Source organism: Rattus norvegicus, chromosome 17, assembly GCF_036323735.1.
Source record: "Rattus norvegicus strain BN/NHsdMcwi chromosome 17, GRCr8, whole genome shotgun sequence".
Classification (NCBI taxonomy): Eukaryota; Metazoa; Chordata; class Mammalia; order Rodentia; family Muridae; genus Rattus; species Rattus norvegicus.
Genome location: NC_086035.1, coordinates 1,748,299 through 1,771,167, shown reverse-complemented (window position 1 = coordinate 1,771,167; position 22,869 = coordinate 1,748,299). Strand labels below are relative to the sequence as shown.

Here is a 22,869-nt window from a genome sequence, read left to right as displayed (position 1 = left end):
TACTGTACCTAAATGCCTAAAAAATAAACTGCCAGCATTGGACTCTAGAAGTTGGAACCAGCATCTGCTAAAAGTCATGTTGAACCGATTTTCCTTCCTGCCTCTCTCAGATCGTTATTTTGCTGCTACACCAGCCCCAAGCCTCCTGCTCGGTCTTCTATGTCCAAGCTGCCTGGGAAATATCGCTAGTTCCCTTGAGTTCCAGGAGCCTCAAATGCTGCTTTGTGACAGGTCTCTGACCAGTACACTGTCACATGTAACAGTCTAAATGAGTTAAGGTGTAGCAACACTAGAGACTGGGACCCTAGCTGTATCTCAGGAGCTCACCAGCTCTGCAGGGCCAGTGACTACAGAGCTAGGCAGGAGACTGCAGGGTACATGCTTCAGCAGACAGCACTCCAGTGAGCCCACGTGCTAGGTTTGTGGGAAATGCAAGGCACTCCCATCCTCACTTTCTGGTCTACAGGTTTTCACACTGGACTATGTGTTTCACTTAGGGCACACAGAGGATCAGTAAGACTGAGAACCAAGAATACAGATCAAAAGGCCCAGCCTCCTTATAGATTAAGGAGACTTCAACAAGTGTTTTGAAAGGGTAGAATGCAACTTGCTGTGTATTTGTACAGAAATCAATAAATAACAGATAACTTGTGGTTTAGTTAATGAATGGAATGCTAAATGGCAGTTAAACTGAAATGAACCAGGCATATATTATCCAGACACACAAAGGTTAAAAGTATAATTATGAACAAAGAAAGGAAAAAATATCTCATCCATGTTATTACTTATCTGAATTCTAAAGCATTCACAGTAATACACACACATATGAAGCAAGCACAAGGAAAGTAGAATTCAAAGGGTTGACAGCAACTTTTCTAGGGGGTGGTCCCTCTGGAGAGGAAGCAGTGTAGTGAGAAAGAGATGCTTTCAAATCACAACTATTTCCTTAAACCATCAAATGCAAACAATAATGTAACATACACATTTGAAAACTTGGGCAATGGGCACATAGATGTCAAATACTTTATAATTGAACTTTTTAAAGCTAAAATTCAATGCTATTAAAACACCAAATATGCAGAAATAGTATTTGCAGTAACGAAAGGCATATTTCAGGTTGTTTGAGACCAGTAAAGACAACTCGTGGAAAAGTTCATTCTCAGTGCTTGATGCTCAGTCCTCAGTCCTCAGCTGCTCCACCTCTGGAACAACTTCTACATGGTACTCAGAGCAGATCTCTTTGGAAACACTGCGTTTCTCATTTATTGTCCTAATCACCAAGCAGATTTAGTTGACTGAAGTACCTAACCTGTCTCTGAACATCTGTGTCAAGCCCCAAAGCTGAAGCATAAATTTACTAACTCAAATGGTTCTGAAAATCTGCAGCAGAAAGGAATGCATGAAACTGAGCCATGACTTGTGGGCATGAGGATCTCTTCTGGTCTTTAATTTACTACCACACTCAGCACTCTGGTGTACATGCCAAGTAAGAGGTAACAGGACATAAAAAAGGCAACCAAATGTGTTAGAAATCAACAGAGAGGCGGGAACACAGACACGCCCACAGAGTGAACCATAAGCCTACATGTGTTTCTCTGAGCTGCTACCTTTAGTCCAAGATTAACAGTCAACTGAATGATTTCTCCCTGTGAGTCAAATTCAACTGATTCTCTCATTAAACAACTTGTTCTTGCCTCTGGAGGTAAATACCCAGGGGGGGAAATGCCGGGTTTTGGTACTACAGATATGACAAACCACTGGCCACCAGTCCATATGCTAACAGTTCTCCCAGCCATGATCAGGAGAGCCTACTGGACACTGTCAGCTGAAATAGTGTTCTTTGCATTGCATCTTCTAACTGTCTTAGATGCTTATTTTCCAAAAACCACATGGACAAACTCCTCAGCACAGAGCGGAGTTCACTAAAGGACATCTGTGAGGACACTGGGTAGGTGAAATCACTGTGGTTAGTAGTTATTCCTAGCAGCAGCAGGTCTGTGCTGGACAGCACTGGGATAACTCCTAACGGAAACCACAGAGTTCATGGGATGCTCATGCTAGTCTGACACCCCAGGGATGTCGCACACACCTCAAGCGTCCTCATTTGCTCCACTGAATCCTGTTGAGCACAGTCTTGTTTTTCCCCTGTCAAAGAATTTTATAATTGAATAATATACAATTTTCCTTGGTAATTTTTCAAAGTGTGTTGAGCTAGTACATAGTTTTCAAAAGAAATTCAACCCTCCTATGGAGTTCATTTAGTCTTATCAGAAAATTGACTTTAAAACGTAACTTGATGCCTCCCTCACATGATCTTTGAATCTTTTTATGAGCTTTTAAAGTCTTGTTTTTAATAGCCAAAACCATGAAATGCTGTTCCCTAGCCATTAAAAATGAAAAATAACTTAGCCCCTTAAAACCTCGGACAAAAGTCAAAATCCCTGTGTGGGGCATGGGCAGGTATCTTGTTTTTGAGAGCAGGTCTCTCACTGGGACGTGGGGCTCACTGATTAGATTAGGCTGGATGCACAACGAGCCTCAGGGAGCCCTGTCTCCACCTCCCCAGGATTAGGATGAAAAATACATACCACTGTGCTCAGGGTTTTTACACGGATACAGGGGATCAAACTAGGGTCCCCCTGTTTGCACAGCAACGCTTCACCAACAAAACTATTTCTTCAGTCCCAAACTGGGAATTCTTAAGGTACAGCTGCTATATAACTCTAACCTCAACCCAGAATCTTCTGTCCTAAGGGAAAATGATACCAGGACAGCACTTCAAAGACAGATGCCAAACCTGATTGGAAGGCGGGGGCTTCATAACCATGCGGCCACACTAAGGACAACTAAAGTGCAGCACTGTCTTATATGTCTAGAGTTATCAGCCAAGAACCTTGGAACCACACACAGCACAGTGGGCTACAAACTTTCTGGTTCATCCCTGAATCAACAAAAGTGTACCCACTTATGAAAACACACCTGTTATCATTCCTTCTATTAGTATAACTTCAAAAGTTCAAGTAGCCAAAGACCCCCAAACACCATCCCAAATAAAAAGGCTTACTGTTCTCTTTGGTACACTAAGGGATTCCACTCAATGTTAACTTTTTGTTGCTAGACTATTTAAAATTCACCTCACAGTTTTAAAATCTTTATAAAATTTAGATTGATGACCTGAGTTCAGAAGCAGAGATGGTCAAAATTTAGCTCTCTTTAGAGAAGCTGATACAATGATAGGACCAAGAAAAAAAAATTCAACTACAGATGTTTACACTTTATCCAGGTCTTTGCTATAACAGCTACAAGGTGTGATGCTGTGAGCCTTCCAAAAAGGAACCTCACCGTATAGTCCTGCGGCTTGCTCAGAAAGGACAGGCTAGAGACAAGCACACAGGAGGGATGGTTCTAGCAGTGTGTGCTTCACATCAAGCCTTCTGCAGGTCAGTTCTTGCACAGGAGTGGTTTGGAATACGGCTCTGGCAACAAGTCAAAGCCTAGCACTCACTGTAACGCTGACTGGGAAGCTACATCTCTCCCTCTTGAACTTGATCTCCAGGTATCTGACAAGCCTCAGGCTGGATCCACAGATGCCATGAGCATCTTCAGAGGGATATCTATTGGCTTGTCTGTATTTTGATAAGCTTAAGCTCTACCTAATTTTATAGGAGACTTTAAATTTTGTTGTTGTTGTTGATTTGTTTTTTGTGACAGGATCTCTCTGTGTAGCCCTGGTTGTCCTAGAACTTGCTCTGTAGACAAGGTTCGAACTCAAGACATCTGCTTGCTCCTGCCTCCTGAGTACTAGGATTAAAGGTGTACTCCAGTGACTTTAAAATTGTTAAGGAGATTTATCATGCACCTCTTCCAGCCTGGCTTGGAAATAACCTCTATCCTCCTGAAATCACAAACACTTAAGAGTATCCTCAGGTGATACCAAAACCCACATTATACCAACTTTCAAACCATCGCCTTAGCAAAAGATCTCCACAACTTCCACATTTTACAAAATTAAAACTCTGTATCAACCAAGACTCCTGTCTCCCTTCCTCCCAGCCCATGACAAATAGCATTCTACTTCCTGAGAGACTGGCTACCTTGGAATGCAGCAATTGTCCTTGGTAGCTGGCTTATTTCTCTGTGTAGTGTTCTTCCAGTCTGCCATGGCATAGCACTCAACAGCGCTTTCCTATTTTTCTTTTTTAAGGATGACTAAAATTTAGTTGTGTCTATGCTGTGCTTTCATCTAACAAGATACACAGAGGTTACTTCTATCCCATGGCTAGTGTGAAAATATAACCAACATAGGTTTGCAACTGGTCACGTGGTAACTCCATTTACTTGCTTAAGACCAAGTCTCATGTAGCCACAGCTGGCCTTGGACTCTGGACCCTCGGGATTCCCACAGGCATGCAGCATCATACCAGATGCACTTTTCTTTGTGAATAAACCACTGTGGCTTGTCTAAAGTAGCTACACACCCTACATGCTTACCAACAGTACCTAATGTCAACAGCATGGCAGGACACACTGTCTCCTAACTAAACCTTCCCTCCCTTAAATTTTAGAGACAGAATCTTATTATGTGGCTTTAGCTGGCCTGGAGCTTACCATGTAGACCAGACTGGCCTCAGAACCTAAGGATCTGCCTGCCTCTGTCTCTTGAGTGCTGAAATTAAAGTTATACAACACTACATTCAGCCCCCTTACACCTTTCTTTATTCATATGAACTACTGTGCAGTTCTGGTTTGCATTCCCTGGTAATTGGTGGTGCGAAGCTCTGTGTACACCTACCGCTCACACCTATCTGCCAACCCTGCTTTCTCTGTACACACCTACTGCTCACACATATCTGCCAAAGACATCAACCAACCCTGCTTTCTTTTTTTTTTTTTTTTCTTTTCTTTTTTTTTTTTTTTTTTCGGAGCTGGGGACTGAACCCAGGGCCTTGTGCTTGCTAGGCAAGCGCTCTACCACTGAGCTAAATCCCCAACCCCGCTTTCTTTAGGGAGCTGTGCTTGACTGTGCTGTCTGTCCGGCTACCCTTACAGACTGATTTGAAAGTGTCGCCCTCTTCTCTAGGAGGCTGGCAGAATTTAAAAGAATTGTTAACTCCTTTTGTCCTTGGAAGGATCTTCCAGTAAAGTCTTTTGATCTTTGGGTTTTTGTTGGGAAGTTTTGAACACCTGACTTAAGCTGCTCTTATTTTTACTTCTTAAAGACCTGCACATTTCTAGAACAGCCTACAGTCCTAGATTGTCCCAGCTGTTCAGTGGTATCTCACAGCCCAAGACTAAGTTCCTCACACCTCTCAGTTTTGATTTTTTTTCTATTGTTCTCTATTGCTGATGGCTAGTCTAATCTTCTGCCTCTTTCTAACTCGGGTTCTTTTTAAGTGAATATCCTAACTTTTGCCACAACCTTCAAGTGCTTATGTGGCATGTTCACTGTCATTTCTCTCAAGGTATTTTTCTAAATGTATCATTTCTTTGAGCACTGGCTGTTTTAAAATGTAATAATTTATATAAAGCTTCCTGTTTTCCTTTTGTATGGATTTCTAGTTTCACTTCCTTGTGATCAAAACGGACAGTTCATATGACTTTAGTCTTCTTCGGTTTATTAAGATGAATTTTGTATTCCATAATGTGGCCTATCCTGGATCATTCTCTAAGGAAAAAGTATGTGTTCTATTAATATTATATGGGGTGCTCCATATATATCCACTGGCTGAACTGGGCATTAGCACCACCCTGGGTCCTGTCCACTTACTATTCTTCATTATGAAAAAATGCATTATTCAAAGTGGACTGTCAGATCCCTTTCTCCTTATTTTCTTTTTTTCCACCAACCTTTAGTGTGTGCTTTGTATCTGTGTACTCTGTTGCTAATATTTACTGCTTAAACAGACCCTTTTATCCTTCTGTAACATCCTTTACCTCTTACAACAGTTGTACAGTGTATATGTAGGGCTACTTCTGCTGTGATGCATGTGTGTGCTCGTGTGTGTGTGTGTGTGTGTGTGTGTGTGTGTGTGTGTGTGTGTCCTCTCATTTCAGTCCCTGTATCTAGAGATCCCAGCTCAGCTGGTGGCTTACCTAGATCCACAAAGCCCTGACTTTGACCTCCAGCAGCACATACACTGGGTGTGGTGTGCACCTGTCATCCTAGCACTGCGGAGCAGAAACAAATCCAACGTCATCCTGGCTACACAGTGAGTTTGAGGCCAGCCTCATACATGAACCTTGTCAAAATAAAGTTTGAAAATAATGAGAAATAAATAATCTCTGGTCACTATCTAAATGGTCATAAAGTATATGCGCAGGAAAATATATTCAAATAAATATACTCAAATTTTTAAAGAAAGATAAACCTCATTAAAATAGCTAAAAGTAATTGTAAAAATAAATGTAAAATACAATATAAGGTGAGACTGTTGCAGAAAGCATACAGCGTGCTCTTACTGTTTCACTGCCAGAGGTGACATCTGAGTTCCAGTCTTGCTCACTTTATGCAGTGAAGCCTCAGGAATGAATGTCTCTGTTTTAGTTACATGAGCCAGTGATCTTTGCTCCCTCTGGTGTCTCTGTCTAGTACTGCAGAATCTCTGCTTCTGTGATAAGCTGGTTTGGCTATTAATAAATAGTGTCCCAGCTACCCAGTGGAGGAAAAACATCTGAGGCTCTCTATTGTACCATCTTCTGAAGTCATGCATGTGCTTGCCATTCCTTCCATGTTTACTGTCCATTCGCTTGCCTGTTCTGCAATGACCTGCATATAACCCTGGCATTTCCATCCTGGTCCTAGAGACAGCCTCAGGTCACCAAGCTTAGTGCAAATGCACTTCCCCCACTGAGCCACCTTGCAGGTTACACCACATGCAGTAATAAGCTACTACACTGTTTACCAATGTGGTTGCATTGGGCCACACACTCGTGCTCAGTGTATAGAATCCAAACCTTTAACATACATTAAAATGAGTGTCGTAAACTTTATTCACTTGGAGTATGCAGTGGCGCATTTTTTTCTTTAGTCTTCTCATTGGATAAATAAGCTATCATTTAGCCACATATAGGTAGTGACTAACGCTAAATATGTTCACATGCTGTCTTCCCACCAATATTACTTATGCAAAAGTTTTCACTGCTCCCAACAAACTGCATACATTAAACATAACTTCCCTTTCTCTCCTCCCTCCAGCCACTGATCTCTGTTCTGCCTTCCGTGCCAATGAATCTGCCTACTCTAGGACTTCATATACATAGAATAAAAACCTATTTGCTTCTGTGTTGGACTGGTTTTACTAAGCATGTTTACACAGTCTTCCCAGGCTTGTGCATACATAAAACTTCTATTTCTTTTTATAGTGGACATATGTCCAATGAAATATAAATACATCTTGTTTTTTAGTTGTGGTCAACTAACAAAATTGGTATACAGTTGCCTGTTTTAAATTTTTAAAAATAATTTCCTACTTACCTTTAACCAACAACCTGACACAATTTAAAGTCACCTGAGAAGGAAGTCTCAATTAAAGATTACCCACATCAGACCGGCTTGTGGGGATGCCTGTGGGAAATGTCTTAGATGCTAAGACATTGGATGCTAAGAGGGCCCAGCCTATTCTGGGTGCCACCATCCCTATGCAGGTGGCTGTGTTCCTTCATAGTTTCTGCTCCAACTTTGCGCTCAACTTTCTACCTTGACTATATCCTCAGCAATAAATTGTGGCCCAGAAGTCCAAGGAACCCTTTTTCCCTCTTTTTGATCAGTGTTTTTATCACATGCTTAGTAAAGCCAGTACAATACTGAAACAATTTTTATTCCATATATATGGGATCCTAGAATAGATAGATTCATTGGGATCAAAGGCAGAGTAGAGACTAGCAATAGAAGAGAGAGGAGAAATGTACCTTGCAGTGGATTTTCTGTGTCACACAGAAACTCTGTTTAATTCTTCTGGAAAACATCGATCTGTTTCCCACTGTGGCTGCTCCATTTTATACTATCCCCAGCAATACACAGCACTCCAATTTCTCCTCAACAACACTGGGGTTTTCCTTCCCTTTCTTTTTATAATCATTATGGTTAAGTATTAACCATTATATCTGGTTTACATGCTCCCTATTGGGTGTGGTGTTGAATGCATTTTTGTTTGTTTAGAAGCCACATGTTCTGTTTGTTTTGATTTGATTTTAGAGATAGGGTTCCCAATTTGTTCTGTATCTGAGGATGAGCCTCTTGTCCTCATTTCCCAAATTCTGGGATTAAAATTGTGTGCTATGCCCTATTTTACCAGGTATATATTTCTCTGGTAGAATACCTATTCAAGCTAACTCTTCTGCTTGTTTTTGTTTCCCTTTGTTTGAACCCAGAGCCTGGCACATACAGGATGTTAGAAACTAGCCCTCTGCCACTACAATATGTCTCCAAGGCCTGTCCAGTTCTGGGTGTTTGTTGCTACTGTTTAAGAGTATCTAGAAATCTCAGACACAAATTCCTTATGGAAGAAATGTGTGTATTTGTTTGTTTGGTTGGTTTTTTTTTTTTTTTTGACAAAGTCTTACTGTGCAGCTCAGACTGGCTTCAAGCTTGTTAAGAAGTCCAACCTAGGGGCTGGGCATGATGGCGCATGCCTTAAGTCTCAATACTTGGAAGGCAGAGGCAGGCAGATCTCTGTGATTTTGAGGCCAACTTGGTCTACACGAGACTCTATCTCAACAAACCCTATGCCCTAGACTGCCAATTACAAGGATTATAGGCATGTGCTATATGCCCACCTCAGAAATATTACTTCTAAAAGTCTACTTCATTCTACAGGTTTCGTCCGCATTGTTTATTTTGCTTTCTTGGCAGTACCCTTTGATTCACAAAGCTTGTATTCTATAGTTTCAATGGTTCAATCTAAGGGCCTTAAGTATGTTATCAAATGTTCTACCACTGAGCTACCAAGCACCCAAATTCTAATTAAGTTTAATGAATTTAATAAAGTTCGGTTTGCTCATTAAAAAACCTATGGTTACTACTGTTGCTGTCTGTAAGCTCGGCTGCAGAGCGTGCACTGCTACAGCACATGTGTGAGATCAGACAGTTCTGTGGACTGCTCCCCTCGTCCCCCCTCAGGGATTCCCAAGCTGAACTCAGGTCACCAGGCTTCCACAGCAAGTGTCTACCCTGAGCCACCTCTCTGGGCCTTTAATCTGTTTTCTTTGTTGCCTATACCTTTGCTTTCCATGTCCTGTCTTGGAGGTTGGGGGCAAACCCAGTGTTGCCAGAATCTTTGACAGTGTTTTTCTCCAAGAGTCATAACATGTACTAGCCCTGCAATCATAAAGTCTCAGGACACACACCGGTTTTGATAGGGCTTTATCTGGCAACAGCTTCAAGAAAAAATTTTCGAACACAGTCTCTTCAGTGCCCAGATTCTTTTGGTTAATGATTTGTTAAAAATGCAGTGCTCACCAATGAAAACAGTTCCAACTTTGCTCAAAGAGTAAAGAAACATCTGTGATGTCATTAATTTCTTTTTAATTTCTCCGAATCTATCTCAATTGTTTAGTCTAGATTCTAGAATATTGAGTTTCTTAAAAGTTGGTCATGTATGCACATCAAACTATCTGTTACCTTGAAAATACCTCAATTGTTTATAAGGTGTACACATATAGAGAAGGGGCGGGGTAATCCATATGAGTCCACACATTCTCCTCTTGCAGTGAGCCCAGGGTAAGCCTCAGGCTCTTTTTCCTTTGTGCTCCTTACTGTATATGCAAGGGCTTTTTCCTAGTGTGTACACAAGAGACATTTCATATGTAATTTCCCTGTGACTGCTGAGAGAAGAATGACTTTAAACAATAATATGCAAAAGAACTTCCCACTACAAACTGTCTTCACACAGCCTCTAACTGCACTATGAACATGCATTTACAATGAGAGAGTGAGCCTTTCTCTCATAACCAAACACCACCATTTGAAACCTGAGCAGAGGGATGTTTGGTTTAACACCTACCGACTTTGAGTGTTCAGTCCATTAAGATGACTCCCTCTGAGCTCAGACACTAACGACAAAACCATCTGTAAAACAAAATCAGCTGCAGGTCAGCTCATACTGCCACACGATTGATGACCTCATCTCCTGCTGTGAGTGACACGTCCCTCATCATTTCCTCTCCAACTCTCTAAAAGGAAGGCAATGTCACATCACACTGGCTGCCATGTGGGTTTCTACACTGAGTCTAGGATTCTGCTGAACCAATGGGTAGACAGGTCATCAGTGTCCTAGAATTAACACCAAAGCCACAGAAAATTAAAACATACTGAAGTTTACTTATTTTCTTCCTTTTCTTAGATCCTTGTTTGTTTTTTAAATGCTTTTCATGGGTATGACTTCCAAAACATCAAAATGGCTGATAACCATCAAAGATCTCATTTTTAAAAGAGTGTAATGTGTGTGCCCACGTGCCCCGATGGAGCCAGGGGACAGCTCTGTGGAGCTCCATCTTGAGTCCCTTCAGTTAACTGTCTGCTTTGCTTCAGCATAAAATTCAATGAGGCTATTTTAGATATGAGATCTGCTCTGAAGTCCAGGCTGTGTTTATGTTGGTTAAGATGCTCTTCTCAGAATCTGAGTGAGAGAGATGTTGCGAGAGTCCAAGGGTATCTCACATCTTGCAGCACAACCAATTTAAACTTATCCCCCCACCAACTTACAAATAAGATTCAGACTATGGTTATTTTACTTGGCTTTGACAATTACCAGGGGTCGTGCCTAATCTACTTTTCTAACCGCTGGCCTGGCTGCCTCCCCAGAGGTGTTCTTGAAATACTTGCTGTTTCTCCTGGTCATGTGCTCATGGTAGATCCTCTCATGGCTTCTTCCCCTTCTCCTTCTTCTTCCCTTCCTCTCTTCTCCACCCACAACCAGCTAACTCAAAATCCACCGACTCTAATCCTTCCAGTAGCTGGCTGTAGCCAGTTTTATTTAACCAATAACAAGATTTGCACAACAAAAAGCTGTTATCTTTGAGAATTCACTCATTGGCCTAGACCCTCAGGTATAGAAGTTAGCATTACAGTAAACAGCAACAGATCAAACCTCAACACATCTTCCTTGTGGTCACAAGACTACCCCAGCTGAAAAACAGACAAAAGTTCAACGACTCCCTGAAGGAGGGGAACATCCCATTCACCCTTCGAATAATTGGTGAGAATTCCAATACTAATAAAGTTAGATACTCACATTTTTAAGCAAACTAGGATAGTAATCAATAGATTCATATCCAAGACTTTTGGTAAAAAGACAAACTTCTTTCATGTCGAATCTGAATGCAGAAAGTACATGAGACAACAAACCCTAGAAAACAAAGAGAAAAGTCAACTTCTCCCAAGTAGACAACGCCTGGAGCCTGTGTCTCCTGTAAGTGCCAGGATTACTATTAAACCAGTCATGTATTCAAACATTCATTCAAACAGAAGTGCCAGCACTAAAATGAGTGCATTAAAAGGAAATCTAGGCCACTGTTATTGTGGAACAAGTCTAATGAGAGAAGCAAACCACACTGACCACAAGAAGAGCCTGGTCATCACCATCTCACGGCTGTGCAAACCAGGCTTGCACTGATGAAGCTACACATGCCAGGGTATCACCCTGCCACAAAGTGACAGCCTCAGCAAAAGGTCTTTATCACAGACTAGTTGCAAGAATTTAAACCTGAAAAAGACCATCACCTTATCAGAAGGGAAAGGGAGGGTTACATAGAAATGATGCCTAGAAATTGCTTAAAAAAAAAAAAACTAACTAAAATTATTACCTCATACTGTTCACTGAATACATAAATTTAGTTTAAAGAGGTCAATGTAAAAATTAGATAATAAGGAAACATAAGTGTTTTTCATGTGTCTGAGGAAAATATCTGCTAACTAAAAATCAAGACACAATGGGCAAGGTTAAAAAAGGAGGTAGGACTACTTTCTAAATAAAAATAGAACTTTGGCCTTTTCAGAAGACAATGTAAGCACAAATGAGAGAGACTGTCAGGGAATGGCTGAGGATCACATGCAGAAAATCACCACATAAGCTCACAGACGAGAAATTTGAAAGCATGAGAAGTGGGGTATCCTAAGGAAACCCTAGATGCCAAACCACACACTAACAGCAGTGCTCATAGGAAGCCCGAACCCTGCTGCCCAGTGAGTGAAAGCTTTGGCAGGAAAGATCTTGAAGCTCTTGGAATTCCCAGAGACAGGGACTCAGAGAGGGAGCCTCTTCACCCCACGCTGAGTCTCTCAGGACTTTGCTACCTGAACAAGATACCTTAACAAACGAACAGAGACCCAGACCTTCCTATTAAATCTCTATCAAATCCTTTTGATGTACCTGGCGTACACTGAAGAAAACAAATCTAAATCTGATACCAGGGATTACACTGGAAAAGGCTCATTTTATTGTTGTGCTGCAAACAACGTCTGACAGCAGAGATGAGAGGGGAAAAGCAGCCATGACAGTTGACAGCAGGACAGGAGACAAGGCACCCAGGCCTAGGTTAAGTTCCATGGTGGGCACAGACTCCACACAGCACATGCTGTGTGCCTGTGTCTTTGTGGTATCTATCAGGGTACCTGTTTCCACTTTGTCATCAAATAGTTTACATATTCAAAAGTAAGCAAGGGCACATGACAGACTTTATCAACTGTGAGATCTGGAGACATATTAGAAACACAGAAGCAGTCTATGATATATCCCTTCCACCTTCTTTCCTTCTTTCCCAAATGGGAAATTCTGATTGACTCTGGAAAGCTCTTAGAGCAAAGAAGGCATTTTCTCAGAGTGGGCAACACCTGCTCCAGGGCCCTGAGCACAGAGCTCCAAACTATGTTAGAATACCATAGTTGGAAACCTGAGCTAGGAGACCCAGCCCACGACCTCAACTTAGACAAGTTTATAGAGCTGCTTTAGTAACTCAGTGGCAGGAAGCTACTTCAACCTCTTAAACCACAACAGAGCCCAGGTGTAGCCAGCATTATTGACAGGAATGAACTCGCTGAAGGAGAAAAGCCAGAAACTCAGATGCGGAGAGTGGGCTTTGGAGTCTGTACTGCAGAGGCTCCTTACTAAGTGGAACACTGATATCACTGATTGCTTGGAGCCACTTGTACGTTACTGCTGTTTTTCCTTCCGCTCAAACGTGTGCTAAGAACAGAAAGTAAATACTAAGCTGACTACATTGTTCATCCCACACAGGCACATGAGGGCCTCAGCAAAAAAAACAAGGAACACTGAGGCTGGACCCCACATGGGGCACCATTGAGGTACTATAGACAGAGAAGACCCAGCCATATATCAAAGCCATATGGAGGATGTTCCAGGTCTGAACCAGGCTGAGGAGGCCAGGCAAACAGGCTTGGTTTGGACATCAGCATTTCTGAGTTTAGTATGAAAAAGCCAGGAGGGAGGATAGCACTGGAGACCCTGTCCTCCAATACCAATATAGGAAGCACTTTGTGTGCAGGAGCTGCTGCACCTGCTTCACAGACACACACTCCAATCCTCGAACATGTAAATACTCTTATTGAACCTTCCTCATAGGTAAAAATACTGAGATGCAGGTTAGGTGCTGTCCAAGTCTGGATCCCACCCACCTGGCAAATCACCACAAAAACACTACATGCAAATCAGACCATTCTCAGTGTAGACCTTAATGTTCCCAGTTACTCTACTATGAAATCCAAATGTCTCCTCAGGGCCAAAAGCCCTGATCCCACCTCTCTGAAAGAGAACAGCAAGCCTTCTGGTCCAAATAAGAGCTTTACTACAGGAGGGAGGGAGGGAGGGAGGGAGGGAGGAGAGAGGGAGGGAGGAGGGGGAGAGAGGGAGGGGGAGGGGGAGAGGGAAGAGGAGGAGGAGGAGGAATGAAAGTGTGAGTGTGTTGTCGCAGATAATATATGGTACAGGCCTGAAGGGAGAGACAGTTCCTTGAGTTCTGAGGATGGGATTGTTCTCCATATGAGCTAGCTTACCTATAGGATTGAATTCTAGTTGTCAGACCTACATGGCAAATGCATTTACCCACTGGGCCATCTCTCCGTTATCTATTTTAATCATAAAAATATTTTATAACAAAGTTGCATGGTCTAACATCTGCCTGTTTTGTCTATGACATGCTGTGTCCTGACATGAACTGCTATGGAGTAGCACAAAGGTCCAGACCCAGATTAAACAAGCAGAAGCAGCACATGGAGACCTGCCCTGGGCTGACAGGCTCTTAAAATAAGCAAGCTTTAGTCCTGAAATCTCCCATTTAAAAGTAGACTTCAGGGGCTGGGGAGAGGGCCGAGCGGTTATGAGCACTGGCTGCTCTTCAAGAATGCCCAGGTTCAATTCCCAAAACCCACATGGTATATGACAACCATCTGTAACTCCAGTCCCAGGAGACTTAATGCCGTCTCTGAATTACTGGGCATGCATGCAATGCCTAGAGCTAAGAATCAAGCAAGACACTTAAATATACAGAACAAAAAGTAAAACTTACACTGCAAAATTAATTAAGCTGGGTTGAGGATGTATCCCAGTGGCAGATTATAGACTAGAAAACCTGTAGATTCTCAGCACACTGCCACCTAGCGGCAATGGCTTTAAACACAGACCCACGAAAGGCAAGGCACTGGCTGCCTGCACTGAGAGGAGCAGGCTCTTTTTAAGAGGCCATCTGATCACTCTGATCTGTCTTAGAAGCCCTCTGACTCCACCCGAGTGGGTCTGATAGCATGAGGGACTAACAAAGAGCACAATCCAGTGTCTGCAAACAGAGTGTGGACAAATAAGCATGTATGGCAGGAAAACAGTGCACACACTGTCATGGCTCTTTCCAAAGCCCTCCAGAGGTCAAAATACAGAAACTAACACGACTACAGCACTTCAAATGTGTGTGACCCCTTGCACATGCACCTGCCACAGCATGCATGCAGAGGTCAGAGGACAGTTTCCCAGAGTCCTTTCTCTCCAGCAGTCATGTGAGTCCCCAGGATCAAACTCTGGTTATCAAGGTTGGCAGCAAGAGCCTTCCCCTGCTGATGCACCTCGCTAACCCACGTACAATGACTTTGAGAAGATGTTTTGTTTTTATGTGTGAGTACATTGCCTACATGGATCTACGTGTGCATGCAATGTGCATGCAGTGTCCCTGAAGGCCAGACGAGAGCATGAAACCCTTTGGAACTTGAGTTATATAGAGAGAGGGTTGTGAGCTACCGTATGGATGCTGGGAATTACACCAGGGTCCTCTGTAAGTGGGCTTAACCTCTGAGCTGGCTCTCCACAAAAGGATCTTTAAGCCCCATGTTGATTCATGAAGAACACTAGAAAGGCTTCGTCTAGGAAGGTGAACTCTCACAGGTATTTGAACTCCATTGGGCAAACCTCCCCTCTTGTTTTCAGTGTTCCGGCTCCTCGCTACCCTACTGCTGCTGTCAGGGCAGCATGTGGGAATTGAGGAGGATCACAAAGCACAACAAGGTAGAGAGGAGCTGTGGGTGGGGCTTGCTCAAACGAGGAACCAGTAGAGCAGAACCGTGGTAGATATTCCTGGGCCAGAGACAAAGCATATAATTTTTTTTTTTTTTTTGCTTTTCTAAACAGTTACTTTTTCTGATCATTAAAATCTTTTAGAATATCCTTCATTGATTATGTTTCCTTATTCATGTTTTTAAATAAACAAAAACTCTGTTTTAAAACTAGGACTTTTTATCCATTCATTCAATAAGCACATTGAGAGTGGTATGTACTGCACAGAAGCTGGTAGGATGAGAAACACTTGTGTGCACACATGTGTGCGCACACACACACACACACACACACACACACACACACACACACACACACTGAAATGTGATGGGCAGCAGAGACAGGAGCTTAAGTGCTGTAGGAGGTAAGATGGTCCATCAGTGTCTATGGAAAGAGAAGGAAGGATGACCCTAACCAGTTTTCTGAGCACTTCAGAGTGATAACAGCTGAGCCACCCTGAGGCCGCTAGCGAAGCAGAAGGCATAGATGAAGGATGTGGGCCTCGATAAGCCAGGCTAACACGCAGGAGTGAGAGACAGAGCTGGCCCTAAACAAGGCATAGTAGCCAGGCACCACAGCTGCTACCCTTACAGGTTCCTAAGCACAGGCCCACGTACCATGCCTTTAACTACTTTCTCTCTAACCTTTCATCTGGCTCTAGCAAGTTTTTCTTTCTTCCAACGAAGCCAACAACTCCTGCCTGTCTCTAGCTGCCAGAACTTACCCTTATCTTTCAAAACCCATCTTTCTGTGAGATTTCTGTTCTGCTCTCCCACATTCATGGGGTCCTATTTGTATGTCTAGCTAGGGGCCTGCAGTGATGTTTCATTAAACACACATTCCGTCCACTTGGTATTCATAGACTTGGGAAGAAGGGGCTGTCTTACCACCTCTTACCTTCCCTGAAGCAACTGTAAGCTATCCTCATAGAGTGAACACTCGGATCAAATTCAAAAGAAAGGAAGACTCTTTTATAACTCTTACAGGCTTCCTTTTTACCTTTTTACAAAAGAACAAGAGAAATTCTGTTTTTTTCACAACTTACTTTCTTTTCAGGTCATAATATACCCACAAAACAAAAAACCATGACACCGGTATGTACTTTGACATCAAAGAGAATGACTCAATTTGGTAACCTTGGCCAGAGCCTCATCCTGCTATGGACTTTATCCCACAGATGACATGTCATTTTACAGCACACGGTAGCCTGGGGTCTTCCAGAGTCTTAGGATGCCCAGAAGGGACAGGGCAAGCAGCAACAAGCTTTATCACTGTAAGAAGAGTCCTGGAAAATTCCAAAGCAAGCTCAGTTGAGGTTAGATCAGTTAAGAAGCTAATCTTCACTATTTGAAACTAATTTTTATAGGTTCATACAATTGAATTATTTTGCCTTCCTCAGTGTACCTCTCAGGTATATTAAAATGTTTGACCTCCCCTTTCTTGTGTCCTTCTAGAAGTATCCAGCTCATTAATCTAGAGTGGACTGTCTAAATCCTAAGCAGATAAAATACCTGTGCCCCAAAGCTGAACTTGTCACTTCCTCCTTTGTATTTTTGCATATTTCTCTAAAAAAAAATTATGACATTATACCAGAACTTTTATTTGGCTATCACTGATATTCCTAAATTAGTTGAATCACCTGCAAGTGATTTCTAGTTTTCAACACTGGATATGAAGCTGAAAATTGGGCTTCTGTTCTTAATCACACAATCATAAATTACCATGTCTCCCCACCATCTCCCCAAATTTACACAGATGATCCGAGCATAAAACTAATGTTTAAGCTCCACCTACATTTATTCCAGAGGAGAAAAATAGAAACACTGCCTTCTCTCAAGTAAAATGCAGCAGCACACACTACAGAGCCCAGGAGGGAGGTGTGTTGCACAACTTTTAAAAATGGATGTCAGAAGTTGGAGAGATGACTCAGAGGTTAAGAGCACTGGCTGCTCTTCCAGAAGGCCCAGGTTCAGTTTCTAGCTCCTCGATGGCAATTCACAATGCTCTACAATTCACAATGCTCTACAATTCACAATGCTCTACAATTCAGTTCCAGGGGATCCAATGCCACCCGCTGACGTGACAGCACTAGGCACACAAGTGTCACAATGACACAGATTCAGGTAAAATACTCAGATACATTAAAATAAATCTTAAAAATATTTTTAAATGTGTGTCAGATGTTTGCATAAATGAGAACACATAAAAGGTTTTGGCAAGAAGACTTCAGTGTCACCAAGATGTGTACTGTCTGGGTATAAACTGAAGTCATCAGTCACAGCCTCACGTAAGGTTGTACTGTCTGGGTATAAACTAAAGTCAGCAGTGACAGCACCATGTAAGGTAGTAGAACATCACACCTTTCCTAAAACAAAGCAAGAAGCACAGCACAGCACATGCTGAGGGAGTAGGAAAACTCGAGTGACTAGACAGGTACCTTGACTCGGTTTACACATGCGCACACACACATACATACACACACACACACACACACACACACACACACACACACACGGTACAGTCATGCCCATGCCAGACTATTCAACCCCATCCATCTACAGCATGACAACACTATAGCTATTAAGGAAGGGCAGTCATCACTCTTTCCCAAATGTCTGAGATCGTATGGAATGACCTGTTCCCAAATCATGAGCATGGTCATCCACTGGTATTGATGAAACTAGAAGACAGTAGCCAAAGGCTTGACAAGTTATGCAAGTTTGTTGCACTGAAAGGTTTTCAGTGATGTTGCTTCTGGACTAAGAGTTAAAAGGCATCTTAGTAGACAACGAGCACATTTGACACCAGGATAACTTACGATCCAAAGCAAAAGGAAACGGACCCAACTTACAGGCGTACTTCCACCACAGCTTGGTCTGAATGGGAAGAAATGTCCCCCTACAGCTAAGTTTTAAGTTCTTACTCCTCAGTGAGATAATACATGCTTAACAAAGAGGCAGGGTGCACTAAGTGCAGTCTGCATGTGTTTACCTAAATGATGCCTCTGTCTCTGTGGTAACACACGGGTTAGAGCCCTATCTTCACCCGGAGCCTACAAGAGCTTAGCAATATCTGAGCACAGCAACAGAGCAAATATGAAATTACAGAGTTCCCTTTATTTCAATCCACGATTTAAGCCATGAGATGATTTTTAACTTCCACAGTGACCTCCATCCTAAATGGAAGTGTCCTTAATTTAGAAAAGGGACCCACAGAAACCATGAGCTGAGACACACCTTTACCATACCACATGATTGGAAAGCAAGACTCTGACCCTGAGAACCATACCCCCTACACCAAGGTACATAGAAATGTCTTGAAAATAATCAGGGAATAGAGGGTACAACTGGGTTTTCCTTATAAACAGAAGCCCTAACTTTCAACAACATGAACTTGCTACTCAACACTTCTTTAAGTGAAGGTCTGTGCTGACACACTACAGATTGTTGATCCCCTTATGGGAACTGCACAGAGTTGAGTAGGTTTAAACAAATCTAACTTCCCCACACTCAGCACAATTGCTACTTGGCTGATAATTCTTTATGGTTGAGAGAGTCCTAGGTATCCCTCCCCTCTTACTGCCAGTACAGTTCAACTCCTCCAGGTTACTACTATGAAAAATATCCACAGACACTGCCAAATCACCTTGGGAGGAAACTGCCTCTACAGAGGAGCTCGCATTTAAACGTATCTGGAATCTGCAACTACAAACAACCCTCCTTCCTTCCTCCTCGCCCATGCTTCCACCCACCCCTCCTTTTTGTTTGTTTTGTTGGTGGTGCTGAGGACAGAACCTAGAACCTCACCCAGTCAGCGCTCTACCACAGACACACATATCCAGCCTTGAATATTCTAACATCTGGCATGTTGGGAAGTACGACAAGGAGATGTGTGTGACTGGTATGGAAATAACTGCAGGGGTCACGACAGTCTGCAAGAGCTAAGTCGCACAACACACATCAATATAATTTTCAGTTAAACAAAAATGAAAAGAATAAATGGTTTAAAAGAGTAGAAATATCGTAGGTCAGTGAAATCAGAGATCACATCTGGAGAAATATATGAGGTTGGATAGGCTGACATATCTACATTAACTTTTTTTGAGACTGTAGTAATACATTTTTGTTTAATTAAACAATAAAGTGAAGGAGTGGAAGATCATGGAGTGTTCAGCAGGCCAAGTCATAGCTACTAACCTAAAATATTTTAAAACATGTTAATCCTCTCTGCTTTCCACTTCCACCAAATAGAGATGGTATAATTGCCTCATAGCACTGCTCTAAAATGAAATGGGGGCCATGCATGTAAAAGGCCAGCAGGATTTGTAGTTCATGGCGCATCCTGATTATCAGTAACCACTGTAACTGAAACCTCAGTTTGGGTGGGGATGGGATGTGACCTGACACCCAGGGAACCCTGCTCCACTAGTCCTTGTTTTCCCCGTCCCCTGCATCATCCAGAGGCCTGTTATTGACTGCTCTGATCTGACAGTGAGAGAATCCCTGCCAGGGGATGTTTCATAGTCTATCCAGTTGAATATTCATTGTATGTATGAAGAGACTCAAGAGGAGCTGAGTGTGAGACGGATTCGCTTAAGTCTGATTTTCTCATAGTGTGATGTGTACACATCTTAGTCTGAATCATCTGAGTGCTGTTTCCATGACGATAATATAGTCCCTGTCCAGACCGTGAACTGGGGCCAGAACTGGCCTTTCCAAAAGAACAACCAACAAGTCCTGTAATGCCCCAGCACCATGAGTCTGAAAGTCAACACCCTAGAGCTTGCCTGCATCCCAAGCTCTACATGGAGGAAGAGCCTACATAAGGCAGCAGAGAGGAACATTTCAGTCATCCCAGGGCTCCCTTGTTCTAGCTAAAGCAAGTCCTTCATCTGGTCCAAAACTCTGGCAGGAATCAGAAAAGCCTTTGACCACTGTGCACAGAGGAATTAACTGATGAGCTGAGAAGTAGGATGCTTGCAAACAGAAGAGTCTAGGACTCGGGCACTCTTGTGCTCCTCCAACAGTTCCATCAACTCATGTGTTCTGTCTGTCTGTCTGTCTGTCTGTCTGTCTGTCTGTCTGTCTCTCAGATGGCAGATGAAGTTGGCATTGAGAGACAGGGTTTCTCTGTGTAATCCTGGTTGTCCTGGAACTCACTTTGTAGACCATGCTGGTCTGTCCGCTTCTGCCTCTTGATTGCTGGGATTAAACATGTGTGCTGCCATGCCCTACCAGTTTCTTTCTCTTTGAAATAGAAAACATAACAGCTTTCAGTATCAGGAAGGTGGAAAGAACCATGTATGTAGTTCACAGGCTCATGACCTACACAAAATGCATACTAGCTTCTATGGAGAAGTACAGCGCTGATCCAGTGGCACTGAGACAGGTCAAACATCTGGAATCTAGCAGGAGACACACAGGATGAGTTCTGCCTCATACTCTGCTTGCTGGTAGCTATTGCCTATATTGAACGTAAGTATTTCCCATTTTCCAAACTAGAGATGAGGTCTCTACAGTCTGTCCCTAGGTCCATCCTTCTCAAGACACTAGAGGTAGCATGTTTGTCACTACTGCCACAGATTCATGGTATACATAGTCAACAGGATCCTTGTAGAGTTTTCTCCACAAACAACTCTTGGCTCCATCCATGGCTTCCTCTTCTGACTTCACATTAAAATACCACAACCCAGGTGTGACTGCTTCAAGAGGACCCAGAGGCCCAGCAGCCCTATCCCTGAGGTCAGGGGCTTCCATTGAGGAAAAGCCCCTATGCAATGAAAGGCAAAACATTTTTTCATGCTTTATTTTTGTTTTATTTTGCTTTATTTTGTCTTTTTTCTTTTCTTTTCTTTTCTTAAGACAGGTCTCATTTTGTACACCAGGATGTCAGGGAACTCCCTATGTTGCCTAAGTGGGCCCCTAACTTGCTGTAATCCTCCAGCCTCAGCCTCCCAAATGATGAGATCACAGGCATGTGACACTAGCCTATGCCTTTAAGTTTAATATTCAATGAGCCCTACTGTCCCTAACATGGTTAATTATTAGAGCATTAAAGTTTTACATAGCAACCATTTCAATCTGTTTCTGTATATTTCCCCTCCTTGTTTCCCTTGTTCCAGCCATCATCTATTCTCTAGGACTTTTTACCCATTCCCCTTTTCCCAACAAATAATCTTCCCTGAGACTCTTTCTCTTCTCTCCTCTGTAGCCTAACACATCCTAGCACTATTTTCATCTTACTAGACTTCCAAAATTAAAAATGAGACAGAGATGTATCTCAGTGGGAAGAGCCCTTGCCTACCATGTAGGACCTAGGTGGGATTCCCCAGCTAGGTGAGATAGATCATATGTGACTATAACTGCAGAGGGATCAGAAACTCAAGGTCATCCTTATCTACAAAGGGAATTCAAGTCCACTCTGGGGCATGTGAGGCTTTGCCTCTATACAAACAAACAAACAAACAAAAACGGACAAAATGAGCCAGGTGGTATTGGAACATACCTTTAATCCTAGCACTTAGAAAACAAGGGAAGGCAGATCGTGTTGAGTTTGAGGTAGCCTGGTCTACAGAGTGAGTTCCAGGATGGCCAGGGCTACACAGAGAAACCCTGTCTTGAAAAACATCAACCAAAAAGACAAAACAGAGTGATGTCATGTGTTCCTATAAATTTTTAAAGTGTATGACAAAAGGTTACTAATGGCGTATTAAGTGGTTCACAGGAGAATGCGTTCTTGACTTTGGCGTGGAATTTTTGTTTGGTAGTGCATTACTCAAACCCTCAGCAGCCAACTCAAAGGGTGGGCCTCACTTTGCCAGGCTCTTTGTAGTTTGGCATCACTGGCCAACACTAATTATTGCAGACAGATTCTGTGACTTTTCCTTCAAAATCTTGACTTAGATTTTCCCCCCTTTTAAAATTTATATGTCCCATTGCAGCTTAAATGAAATGATCTACAGTAAAAACCTAACTGGCCTGGTATTTTTAGGCCCTCTTTCATATGAAGTAAACTGTCAGAAATCTGGAGCCTTGGATCTGTTAGGCTAGTAAGCAAGGCAGAGGCTGCCTCTCTGTCCTGCCTCCCCATGGCCACTGTTTACACAGCCCACCCAGAGCAGGTACTGACAGAACACAGCTCCAAACACAACAAGTTCTGCAGGTTCTACGTTTGCTTACAGAACTTCTGGCTTGCTCACTCAGTTCCAGGACGGAGTAAGAATTGATTTCAAAAGCCAAAAGCAAAAGGCACAAGAAAACTAGCTTGGATGCAACATCACAAACCCGTGCAACCATGGAAGTAACACCTGCTCAGAGTA

The 22,869-nt window shown here is 42.6% G+C and overlaps 1 protein-coding gene across 8 annotated transcripts in view; it reads right to left on the bottom strand.

Moving 5' to 3' along the window:
* Fancc (FA complementation group C) overlaps positions 1-22,869 on the bottom strand; it is a 132,299-nt gene that overhangs the window by 47,505 nt on the left and 61,925 nt on the right. For 7 of the 8 annotated variants that reach the window (XM_063276053.1, XM_006253489.5, NM_012557.2 and 4 more), the window contains 2 exons: positions 11,232-11,345; positions 10,002-10,066 (listed from right to left, as the gene is read on the bottom strand). The exons of the other annotated variant lie outside the window; for it this stretch is intronic. In XM_063276053.1, coding sequence (XP_063132123.1) covers positions 10,002-10,066; positions 11,232-11,345 — 179 coding nt within the window. The remainder of the gene's footprint in view (positions 1-10,001; positions 10,067-11,231; positions 11,346-22,869) is intronic. 8 annotated transcript variants of the gene reach the window in all.